Source organism: Humulus lupulus, chromosome 7 (genome assembly GCF_963169125.1).
Source record: "Humulus lupulus chromosome 7, drHumLupu1.1, whole genome shotgun sequence".
NCBI lineage: Eukaryota > Viridiplantae > Streptophyta > Magnoliopsida > Rosales > Cannabaceae > Humulus > Humulus lupulus.
Window position 1 is genome coordinate 113,113,545 of NC_084799.1, and position 12,388 is coordinate 113,125,932.

The 12,388-nt window shown below is 32.8% G+C and overlaps 1 protein-coding gene and 2 long non-coding RNA genes across 5 annotated transcripts; all 3 read left to right on the forward strand.

The window, feature by feature from the left end:
• Positions 1–246: 246 nt before the first annotated feature.
• LOC133792084 (nudix hydrolase 14, chloroplastic-like) lies at positions 247–2,812 on the forward strand. Its single transcript, XM_062229993.1, has 10 exons — positions 247–383; positions 505–610; positions 933–1,010; positions 1,233–1,325; positions 1,461–1,799; positions 1,901–1,932; positions 2,025–2,064; positions 2,174–2,241; positions 2,320–2,368; positions 2,448–2,812. The coding sequence occupies exons 1-5, from the start codon at positions 247–249 to the stop codon at positions 1,620–1,622; spliced, it is 576 nt and encodes a 191-aa protein (XP_062085977.1). The 3' UTR covers positions 1,623–1,799; positions 1,901–1,932; positions 2,025–2,064; positions 2,174–2,241; positions 2,320–2,368; positions 2,448–2,812.
• An 851-nt stretch (positions 2,813–3,663) lies between these two features.
• On the forward strand, positions 3,664–6,026 carry LOC133788550 (uncharacterized). 2 transcript variants are annotated; one of them, XR_009873279.1, is made up of 4 exons: positions 3,664–3,818; positions 3,970–4,035; positions 4,874–4,981; positions 5,706–6,026. It is a non-coding gene; the product is annotated as an uncharacterized LOC133788550 (long non-coding RNA). The 2 variants fall into 2 exon arrangements; XR_009873278.1 differs by having other exon boundaries at positions 5,737–6,026.
• Positions 6,027–8,226: 2,200 nt separating this feature from the next.
• On the forward strand, positions 8,227–9,794 carry LOC133789855 (uncharacterized). Of its 2 annotated transcripts, XR_009873739.1 has the most exons (3): positions 8,227–8,304; positions 8,720–8,824; positions 9,764–9,794. It is a non-coding gene; the product is annotated as an uncharacterized LOC133789855 (long non-coding RNA). The 2 variants fall into 2 exon arrangements; XR_009873738.1 differs by lacking the exon at positions 8,227–8,304 and having other exon boundaries at positions 8,644–8,824.
• The last annotated feature ends 2,594 nt before the right edge of the window (positions 9,795–12,388 follow it).

Here is a 12,388-nt window from a genome sequence, read left to right on the forward strand (position 1 = left end):
ATGAATATAATACTAATAAAAAAGTATTATGCTAGAGTACTATGTTGGGACACTTTATGAAAAAAGGCGGTAATAATTTTCACCATCCCGCCCCTTAGCATTTTTTTTCATTTTGAGACCTGAAAATTTGGGAGACCGTGAGACACAATTCCTTCTCCTTTTTCCTCATCATTCTCTCTCCTCTCTCTCGGATCTATTTCTCCCACCAAACCTCTCTCCTTTGCTCTTTCTCTCTCGCCTGTGTTTATGGAGCCCGACCTTCCCCTACATGTGCTGGCTAGGGATCTTCAAAGGGCGTCGAAGCTTCGACCCACGCGGGCCCAAGCCCTCACACATTCGAATCTCAACTCGCTCGCCCCGTTCGAATCGTCGCTGCTCCTGGTGTATCCGATTTGGAATTCTGGTTTGTGAAACCCTTTTTACAAGCAGAAAAAGTTAAATAAATAAACAAAAAAAAATGGAAAGTTTGTGCATGATTTTTTTTAATTTATTTATTTTGGGTAGGAGCGCCATAGATTCATCCTTGTTCAAGCAGTGGTTGAAGAACATCGAAAGTGAGACTGGGATTTTGTCTGGAAGTGACTTGTCTCTAGAACAAGTCTTAATTCAGGTTCTTTTTTCACTCAATTTTCTCGTATTGTTTTTCTTGGTTGATTGGAGAATAAAGGAGGGACATTTGGTCTGTGCATAATTCCTTTTCAAAACACACTTGCTGAAAAGAAAAAAAAACCATTGGTTTAGATTGAGGACTTGGTGAGCATTTCACCGAATAACACAGAATATGCATCAAAACATTTTTTAGTGACTTTTAAAACAATGGGTTTCATGTGGTTGATTGAAATAATCGTTACATCACTCATTATTTAATGTTTTGTGTGCACATATCATTACTTTGTAATGGTTGCCATTGAGTGATGGTTTCTTCATATTAGGGAGTGGATATGTTTGGAAAGCGCATTGGGTTTCTCAAATTTAAAGCAGATGTTCTTGACAAATCTACTGGCAAAAAGGTATATTATAATCATTTCCCCCATGTATTTCGAGTCTAATATATTTATATATTAACAATGACATTAAACTTTTAATTTTCTTTTCTATCCATTTCATTTGGTCTTTGTCATCCAAGTATTTAGTCAACAAGTTGTTCTGGGTTTTGTCTTTTTCCATTACTTCTTTGATGCTTGCTTTCAGTCATCTTCTCCTTGTTTCTGTTTTGACTGAAACGTGTTTAGGTTCCAGGTATTGTTTTTGCCCGAGGACTGGCTGTAGCCATTTTGATTCTTTTGGACTCAGAAGATGAGACTTATGCTGTTCTCACTGAGCATGTTTGATCCTTCTACTTTCAGCTTACGTTGTTTTGAGTCTTTAGCTAAAAAGGAGAAAGAAAGGGAATGATGACTAATGTTCTTTTGTCATTGCTAAAATCTTGCTGCAAAATCTTGTATGTTTGTTTTCTCAAGGTAAGGGTCCCAATTGGTAGGCTCGTTTTGGAATTGCCTGCTGGAATGTTGGATGATGATGAGGGTGATATTGTTGGGACTGCAGTTCGTGATGAGTTTTTTTTTTCTGTGATGAGTTTTCTTTTTCTACAAAATAACTTATATTTCAATAAATTTGATTGAGTATTACTGATTTTTTTCCGATTTTCTTTCTTGCTAGGTACTTGGGGCATTGAATTAGCTGCGCAGTTGTAGCTTCTGTACTATTGGGGGCTATTATTTCTCATCATTTTTCAGTTTCAAACCCATTAGCTGCAAAAAGAGATGCCTTACAAAGCACTGCTATTTTGGGCTTTGGATGTATGTTATATATACATATCAGCATATTGATAGATATAACAATAAAAATAAGCTATTAATATTACCAACTATTCTTGATGGTGATACTCTGAGCTTTTCAGGTGAAACCAACAGAAATTCTCTTGAAGCCATGGTGAGTCCTTTGTATATTTATACTCATAAATATTCCATTAATCTTCTTATTAATATAAACTAATATGTGTTAATAATTCTAAACTTTGCCAGGTGAAGAGCACAGGAAAAGAATCATTATAATGGGGTAAATGTGAGAGCAGCTTCATTAGCTCAATGTTCTTAATTACTTGAAAACCATTTAAAACTCACTCTGTTTGTGTTCTTGCTTATACATATATATATATATATGTATATGGCAGGACTGGCTGGTGGAGTGTATTCAGGTCTCACCTATGGACTGGCCGAAGCTTGAGGAGCTCATGATTGGGTAAGACAGCCACTCTAAATTATTATTTTCAATTATAAAAGTGAATGATTATGATCGCCATATCATATGTGTATTTAGCTTCAAGAAGGCTTGATGAAACTATGGCTACAGAAATTGAGAGTTTGAGGTGACAATTTTAATGCAGTTCATGATCTAGATATTAGGTTTTGAAATTTTTTTGTCTTCTAATTTTTTTTTTCATAAAGCTTGTCAAGCATGGAGGCTATGCAGAATGTTCTGGAACTCCTAAGTGACATGCTACAGGCAGTAAATCCTAGTGATTCTGCGGTATGAGCAATGAATTTTTTTCATCTCTATGATCTATGATATGAGCTACTTGTCCCCTTTTTTTAATCTCTATGAGCTACTTATCCCTGAAACTTAATGTGGTTCTTTTGCCATTCTGTTCAGACTGTAAAAGATGAAGTGATAGTTGAGCTTGTTAATAGGTGACGCACCAACCAGAAAAAGCTCATGCAGATGCTCACTTCAACTGGGTTAGTTTCATCTATACAGTCAGGATATTTAATTAAGAATAATTTTCTCATTGTATTTTATATTATTGTTTTCCTAGTGTGCCCTTTTATGTTGTGCATCTTTACAAGGATTGATAGTCATGCCAGGTTGTACTGTTATGGTTCATCTCCATGGCTGCCAGATTATTGTTTAGCCGTATCCATACATAGATATATATACATAATTTTAGACCTTATGTTATAAGCTACTGCATTCATACATATATATTTGGATATAATTGTAGATTTTCTATCTGTTATAAGCTACTGAATCCATACATATGCAGGTTCTGGCTACTATACATCTCATTACCATGATTTGAAATTTGTGTAGGACAAGCATATTGGTGTTATTAAAAGCATTTTTTCTTGTAGCATGCTGTATAAACTTCATTGCATGGTCCTCTCTTGATGATGCCTTGTCTTCTGTTTTTATAAGTATTTTGTCTTTGTAACAAAAGCTATCTTTGAGTTGGTAACAAAAGCTGTCTTTGAGTTGGTATCAACTGAAACATATAAGTGTAAAGATTTAATTACAATGGTAATTAAGTAAGTAACATTCTGAGTGCATAATCAATTGTTGATTTTATGTCTATTACTTTTCAACTTTTTCATGTAGCTCTTTCTTCTTCTTTTTTTTTTATTATTATTCATCTCTATCTACCCTCAATTAACTAGCTTGCTTAGTTTAAGTGGAATAATGATGAAGCTAATGTAACTTGTGGCTTACATTTATTCATCTTTTTAGTATTGCATATAAACACAAGCCATTATTATTAACATACGCTCAACTTTTTTCATGCCTTGACATAAACCACCCTCTTTGCAAAAACTAATTGTTTTAATGCCCCATCATTCAGCACCATGAATATTAATTATTTTAATGCTCAATATTTCAGATATCACACAGTATAGTTTGATCTACATAATCACCAAGCTTGGGTTGCTATTCGTTTACGACTTGGAGAGGGCTACTGCAGTTTACAGAAATAGAATCAGTCCAGATCCAATTTTCCTAACATCGGAGGCTTTGTCACTAGGGGGATTTTACACAATTAACAGGTGGGGCCAAGTGTTATTGGCTACTGTTAATGAACAAACAATTGTGCCTTTCATTAGTGGGCAGGCATGTATCACAAATTGGTTTATCCTTATGGTTAGTAGATTATGATAAATATTTGGAATTTAAATTTTATATCTTGACTTTTTGCAGTTGAACAATTTGGAGCTTGCTGTCAATCTGGCAAAAAGAGGAAATCTTCCCGGTGCTGAGAATCTGGTGTGTTTTTGTTTCTATTAAATCTTTAACTTGATTGATGATTACTGAGTGGGCTGTACAGAAAATATATCACAATAAATCCAGTCCATTTATGAGAAATGAATCCATTCACACACTATTTAAGTGAAAGATGCTAAACACAAATTAATCAAAATTATGCCACATCACTTAGGGACTAAACTATAAGTTGCAATCAACATGAAGGGACTAAACTATAAGTTGCATCCATTCCATATATTTCATAAGTTAATTAAAGTATGTGATGATTCTCAATGAATCACTGATAAGTGAATTGGCTATATGGAAGTTTAGTTAGTTATATAAACTAGTTCATATACTGTAAACTTTAGGATAGAAAAATTCAAAAATTTCTTTACTCTGTCATTATTTTGTGAAATTTCTTCTCCAATCATTGATATCCATTCCTTTAGTTTTGGCTTAATTAAACTGATCTCATTTACTTCTCTTGTAACCAATACTGAAGACAAACAAAACATATATAAGAGATAGTAGCAAGGGAGACAAAGAGTGAACTATATATTGATTATGTATGGAGAAATCTGACTCGAGGCAAATCACCTCATCACCTCAAAATTAATTCCCAATAATCAAACCATTTTGAACTAATACTCTGTCCTTAATCCTTTTTCTTAGACAGAAAAGGTAGAAAGGAAAGGTGTTTGCCTTTTTTTTTTAATAATCAAAAGTAAACAAAGGCTAGTTGTTTTTTTCTTATTTACTATTTTTATCATTTAATTTTCTTGTATCTTTTTTCTTCTTATTTACTATTTTGTTTTAGCAAGGATATATAATGGAATCTGGATTCGAAAATCCACAGGGATCATGACGAGGTGACCTTTGGTCTTGCAGCTTGACAAGACAAACGAGGGAGCTCAGAAATACGCCGAGCTTCTTCACCTTTGCAAGAGGAGATTCACAGATTTAGGTAAAGTTCTCGAAACTTCTGATTTTTATGAATTTGATCCCAGAAACTTGGCCTTTATTTTTGGGGAAATTTCTCATGCATGCCACTAGAACTGTTGTGTTGTTTGTCATTTGAGGAGATTACTCTGCAGTTTATTACTGTGAGCGAACGCATAACTGCCAATTAATGTTCTGGGTGATTTTGTTCATTTAAATGATGGATGCATATACTTTCAGTTTTATTAAGTACTTTGCCTACTTGCATGATGCTTTGAGAACTTTTTTACTGCAAAAGATTGATAATCTAGCCAAAGGTGATAAGTGCCAAATAACAATGATATCAACTTGGACAACTGAATTATACTTTGACAAGCTTTTATTCCCCACACCCCTTTTTTTTTTGGGTGTGTGTGTGTGCACGCATAAAGTTTGGATTTAAGAACTCTGATTTCTCTCTTTATTTTTTTTCCTGCTGCCTAGATGGGTTACAGATTTTTTTATCCAAAATGAAATATAATAAAAAAAAATTGCATAATGACTAAAAGAAGGGAGCAAAAATTTCCCCAAAAGAAAAAGGTATCTAACACAAACAAACCAATAGTACAACTCAGCATAAAAAAAACTAACTTATCTGATAGATATGAGTTCCAACTTTGTGAACACAGAATTATACATATTAGCATTTATGGCAGAGCATTTTGATTTTACTTTCCTGTATAATTTATTACTATTTGCTGTTTTTTCAGATAAATTTCAAACTTGATCTTTCCATTTCAGATAAATCGTCTACTCTTGGAAGATGACACTGCTTTGGATAACCATAGTTCAAAGTACCGATCAATAATAAAAGAATTATGTGCTTTTCTATGTGAATGCAAGGATGTGTTGGATGAGGCAACTACAATGAAACTTTTAGAAAGGTAACTATCTACAGGATCCTATGTAAGTTAATCACATTTTTCATAAAAGTATGAAAGCAATAGCTAATTCTTTTCTGTTTTAGTTTAGAGCTGTAATATAAATATCCTGGTATATTTGTTGTTTTCAAATATCTGACTATATAGTCTCCTGAGTATATTTTTGGATTTGACATTTGATCTTGTTTGTGATTATGTTTTATGGGTTTGAGATTATTTTAGTTTCAGTTTTTTTATCCTATTTTTGGATTTAAACTTTCAGTGTGCTGAGGTTGTTTTGGTTCTATATTTGATTTTCTTGTGACTAATTTTTGTTTATGAGTAAAGGTTACATTAGATCTTTGACTTTTTTGTGTATAAGTTTTCTGTGTTGAGTTCATGCAAAAAAATTTCAAATTTCACAGCTGCAACTATTCTGTGAAAAAGTGATTGTTTGTTAATCAAAATATCCAAAATGTATTGTTATGCTCAATATTTTTGTTTTCGAAACAGAGGTTTAACTAGTGGCTGAAATATACTTTATATGATAAAAATATTGCCAAGGAAGCCTAGATTTAAGATGCTTGTAAGTTGAAAGTGCTTGTTTTTCTTCAAACAAAACAAAGCTCTAATATATCTTAGCATCTTGAATGTGGCTTTGGCTGACCTCCAGCTTTGGGCTTTTGTTTTGCTTGTTTCTTAGTTTTAGCTCTCGGACTTGGAAATTGTGATAATCAAGCCATGACCCAATTTTTTTTTTAAATCCTTTGATGCTTTCCTCATATTAATCTATATTCTATTTGTGGTGATATTCCTTATGTTTGGAGGCCTTTGAGCTTTGACTACATTTAAGTTTGCCACTAAAATACTCTATGGAAGCTATATATTTTTAATTGGCTATTCTTACTGCCAATTTTTTTTTTTTGAATATTAAAATATACTCCTCTTATAAAATAGACCCATTTTGAGTTATCATTTTCAATTTTTGTATGAAAAAAAAGTCTTCGCTATGATGAGCTCAAAATTCTTGTTCACTAATGGTGCCTCCTATGTTTGGGATCCAAGAAAATGGTGCTCATTTGGCTGTGGTGGGTCCTGGGAGGGAAGCTGCATTTGCAAAGTACTCTGATTGGGTAAGGTTAGTTCACTAGATTTTAGGATTCTCATCTTTAATAGCTAAACTTTTTTTTTTCTTTTGGCAAAAGTGACATGTTTTATGTTATATTTTGGGGCATGTTATTGTTCAATTGAAGGTAAAAGGGTTTGAAATACAAAGAGAATTCCCATTACTAATGGAATAGTAGTTTAATTTGTAATTAAGGCCTTTATATTGCTTCATAATTTACTGTCATATGGGAACAACAACAAAAGGCTGAAAGATTTCATAATTTGTAATTTACTGTCGTAAGATTTTCTGGTTGTGTTATGCTTCAATGAACTTTGATTTATAATATAATGGAAGAACTTTATTAGAGGCTGAAATCAGACACAAGATGATCTGAACCTCATTTGATAAACTAAAGTTAATACATGATTTTTCTGCTTCTTTGGCACAATTATAGACACCATTTTATTATTTTTTTCCAATTCAAAATGTTGACTTTATAGATAATAGAATTGAATCTTAGGGTGACTTGTGATCAACAAGTTGCTTGAAACTGATCTACAAGAGCTGTTGCTGTTCTTTTACTTTTAGCTGTTGCTCTTCTTTGTGTGTACGAACTTTGTGTTGTGTATGTTACAGCTGGTTCAGCAATTGCGTATCAGCAATTGCCTTAGCAATTAACCTGCTCTTTATATGTAGAATGGTGTTTAATGGTACATGCAGTTCTCTTGTCTGAAGTTTTGGTCATTTGTTTCTATGTTTTTTGCCTTTGCAATAGCAATTGAATCTATTATGTGCAAGATTTATAGTTTGCCACCTATTATGTGCCACAGATGACTGTTTAACAAGTCCTAGAAGCTTAAAGAACACTACGCTATACAGTACTACAGAAAATCTGTTTCTTATTGCAAAGTTTTAATATTGATATTTCTTTCCATGCTTATTTTTGCATGACTAGAGCTAATTTTCAGATTAAGCATGCCCAGCATCTTACACCTGGGACTGCAGACCGGTTTGGTGAACTGGGGATTATTGCTTCAGTACAGGTTCATCACAGCTCTCTGTTGCACTCTAGTAACATACTGTAACATTTAAGGTTGAGTTTTGAATTAAATGTTGGTTTCTGTGTGTGATACTAGATATGCATTTTTTTTTTAAGAAACTACATAATTTAACAATGAAGTGTAGATAATCACTACAACAAAGTGAAGTAATTGTCACTTAAGGTTCTTATTTTAATACTTTTCCATAAAACTTGTGTACAATTTGGAAAAATCTTGTCTTGAAAAGAATTTGGATATGAGACTCGGTGTAGTCACCAAAGAAACTAAACCTGGTCTAACTGTAAGTCTTCTATATATCATATTAACTGAAAATCTAGCTTTCTAAAGACTATAGAGATATTGATTACTGCTAAATTATTCATGCTATATTATAGGAAGATGACATGCTATTTAATTTTTTACAGTAACCTTATTATTATGAACACTTAGAATCTTGTGCAACTGGGATATCTAACTGAAACTAATCTAGATTTCTGATATTTTGACAATACTAATTAACTAAAAGCTTCTGCAACAATACCTACTAGGCTGTGTGTTTTGCTTTAATGGGCATTGGCAGCTCATTTCATGCTCAAGAAACTGCTGTGAGTGGGAAATTGGAGAGTCGAGTGTGGTAAATACTGTTCTTTTCCTGTGTACTGTGTTATGTTTGTTTCTTGCCACGTTAATGCTCTTGTCTCTTATCATTTGCCCAGGGTTGTTGAGATCATCTGCACTTTGGTCAGGAAATTATCTCCTAATCCTAATAGTGCTGCTATAATGGCCATGGGTGTTAACATCTTGGCAAAGAGATTGAAATGGTAAGCTAATCCATATTGCATTTTTTTTTATACTTTTGGGTATAAACTTATATATGGCTCTTTCCACCAGCACGTTTCTTATGAGAAGATTTTGTATTCTTCTCTGTATCAATTTGTATGCTGACTTGAAAAATAAAATAAAAAAATTGTATAATTGTGTAATGACCTCTATCGTTATGCTTTTTTTTCTTTCTTTTTCAACTGTCCTTTGTTTATTGATATTTATTTTATTCTTAACTTTATGCCATCTGAAATTTGTACTTATTTTGTTAATTTAGTTGTGCATTGCTTACATTGATACCATTTTTGGTAAATATGCACGAAGGATGCTTTCTCTTCAATCTTGTGATATTTGTGATTGTAGAGTTATTTTGACTGGATTTGGGTAGTATTCGGTGCTTTGCTTCTGTTGTGTTATTATTGTGATTATTTCTTTTTTAAAGATCACATGAATGTTTTTGTTCATCCTGGTTTTTTCTTCACCCTGTTGAGGACATTTGTTTGTTTCCTTTTTTATTGCAGTTCCCATAGTATCTTTTATTTGATAATTGCTCTAGTCCAATAACCAATTTCATGAACCTTAATATTGCTGTCTTATTGGGTGTTCAGTATATTATTATGCAGGATTCAATATTAATTTGTTACTGGATGTTCCTTGCCAGTTTTATTTTCATGTTATCTTATCCTGTCTTCATATCTATATGATCAATTTCTTGATGCATATGTCCAAACTTAATCTAATATGTTGAAAAAATAATTTCTTTAAGTTCTTACTTGATTATGAGATTGGATTCATAGTTGAGTTGCTCATTTTAGTTTGAAACTTTATGAAGTTAAGAATAAGTTTTATACAACAATGCTCATGGTTTAAGACAATTAAAAAAAACTGCACTCTATATGTTTTATATATTTCTCTAAAATGGATGGATCCTTTTTCAGATTGGGGTTCTTGATTGAGTTTCTATCCCATGCTGCCATTGTTGGGTTCATGGGAGGAGCTGCGATTACAATTGCCCTTCAGCAGCTCAAAGGATTGCTTGGCATAAAAAAGAATTTCACAAAGAAGACTGATATTGTCTCTATTTTGCGCTCAGTGTTTAATTCAACCCACCATGTTGTAATATTATTTCTTAAGCCTAGACTAGTAGACTAAATATTGTAATTACATTTGAGTAATTAATAAAAATCTATTTATGTTACCTTATTTGGCTTCAACTTTCATATTTGTTTTCCTAGTTTTGTGTAAGTAAAAAAAGATTATGTTTCTCTAAGCTAATATAACTCATGTGTTATACTAAAGTGTAGTATAACACAAATAATGTGTTATACTAAAGTGTAGTATAACACAAAAAATGTGTTATACTAAAGTGTAGTAAAACACAAATTTATAAGTATTGAAATGTGTTATATAATCGACTATAAATAACATAATTAAACACTTATCTATTTATTAAAATAACACAGAAATTGTGTTATCGTTGACAGTATAATAACACATCTATATAACAATGATAAAGTGTTATGTAAAGTACCCTGATCTACGATAACATAGTCGGTGTCTTAACACATCAAAAAGTGCTATGGTATGTTTTGATAACACATTTTCGGTGTTATTAAAAGCATTTTTTTTTTAGTGTTAGCTACAAAAAATACATGGTAAAATATATTATTTAATTATTATTTGATTATATATATTTTAATAATAAATAAATTGTCAACTTTGTATAAATTTATATGCATACCTCTTTCTTCAAGTAACGTCCAGGTCGTGAATGTTCAATGTAATCCTTCAACATTCTCATCACATTATATCCACATGTCACATTGTCTGGTTGGTGCGGAAACTAATATTTAAATAAAATATCAAGCAATTAATATACAAAAATATTAGTGAAATTCAAGTATAAATTTTCAAAATAATTAAAGTTGTAGTTACTTACTTTCGGTTGCACAATTTCTATATTATTTGGAATCTCGGGAGGTTTTGGTAGACTGGTCAGAAAAAGGTTGAAAGCATTGACTATTACTGCCACAATTTCTTCGCGATTTTCCAGTTCTGAGTTCACCGGATCACAACAACAAACGTAATATGCATATGGGGCCAATATAATCAACATCCAATGATCACTGCACAAGAAAAACAATACTTGGTATAAGTCTCCAACGCAAATGTTATAAGGACTAAGTATATGGCAGTAACAAATTTTTGAACCTACCCATGGTTCCAGGGGACAATCATAAGTTGCTCACTTGATCTTAATTGACGACAACGCTTGAACTGACCTTGAACATGCTCTTCAATGAACTTCCTTTAGTGGCTACAACATTAGGATTGACAAATAAAAACTTATTTGGCGCCCTTGTTCTACCAAAAAATTGTATAACAACCTATTAAAAAAAAGTAGTAGTCAAAAATATAATTTAGGAAATTTGTTGTTAAAATAAATCAAATAAGAAAGGTTAATTAAAAAACTTGTGAGATAACTCATGTAGCAAACGACAACTCCTTGTCCAATCTTTTCCATTCGAATAAATTGAAGTATGTCCTATTTGCATATGTAAAGACTTGAAATATCATGACCGAATACATCCTCATCTATGTCTAGATTGACACAGTCATCGTCATTCCAACGAGATATAATATTGTATATCTGTTCCAAAGGACTGGTGTCTTGTGTCAGGGGATCACTCAAATGTTGTATTCTTTCTCGAGGTCGTTGTGTTGAAGGAGCAATTGGTCGTTCTGATATGTTATTACTTCTAGAACAAGTCTGTAAAATAATATTAATAATTAGAAAATTTACAAAACAAATTGAAATATATAATAACAAATATGATTATATAAGCATGATACATCACCTGTTCATGTATATCATCAGATACGATGACCAATTCCTTAGGCCATGATATAGGATGCCCAATAGCCTGAATGACTATGTACATATTCTGATCATGTTTTGCATAAGGAAGAGGTGTCGCTGACTTAATAGCTTCGATAATCACCACTTGGTAGTTGTTACCCGACTCTTTGTCAATGAGCTTGCCTGATGCAACAATATTGGATAGCGAACCAATGGCTAACTGACAACTAGGTACCTGCACATTATAATAAGTAGAATTATGTATATATGTGTGTATGCATGTACATACATAGTCATTTTCAACTATCAAATTGAAATTACCTCAGACACAAATGGTACTGGTGGGTCAGGCTGATAGTAAGATGGTGCTGGTGGGTCGAGCGCATAGCAAGATGGCCCTCGAGGGTCGGGCACATAGTAAGATGGTTCTTGTGGGTCGAGCACATAGTAAGATGGTCTCGGTGGGGTTGGAACTATTGGTGGGACTGCAATATTGGATCCTGAACCACTCTGTTGGGCCATGAAAGATCTCAACATTTCCTCTTGTTTACGAAAACGTTCTTCTAGACGCGCTTCTTGTTGGCGATGTCGTTCTTCTTGTTGACGAAGTCTTTCCTCAAACTCATCTTTCATAGCACTAGCCGAAACAATATCTTTCAATTTCTCTTTCATTTTGGTAGGTTTCGGAGTATCCGAAAACAAT

Coding starts and splice junctions, on each gene's coding strand:
- LOC133792084 (XM_062229993.1), top strand. CDS start 247: ATGGAGCCCGACCTTCCCCTACATGTGCTGGCTAGGGATCTTCAAAGG. Junction 611..932: donor TAGAACAAGTCTTAATTCAG/GTTCTTTTTTCA, acceptor TCTTCATATTAG/GGAGTGGATATGTTTGGAAA. Junction 1,326..1,460: donor ATGCTGTTCTCACTGAGCAT/GTTTGATCCTTC, acceptor TGTTTTCTCAAG/GTAAGGGTCCCAATTGGTAG.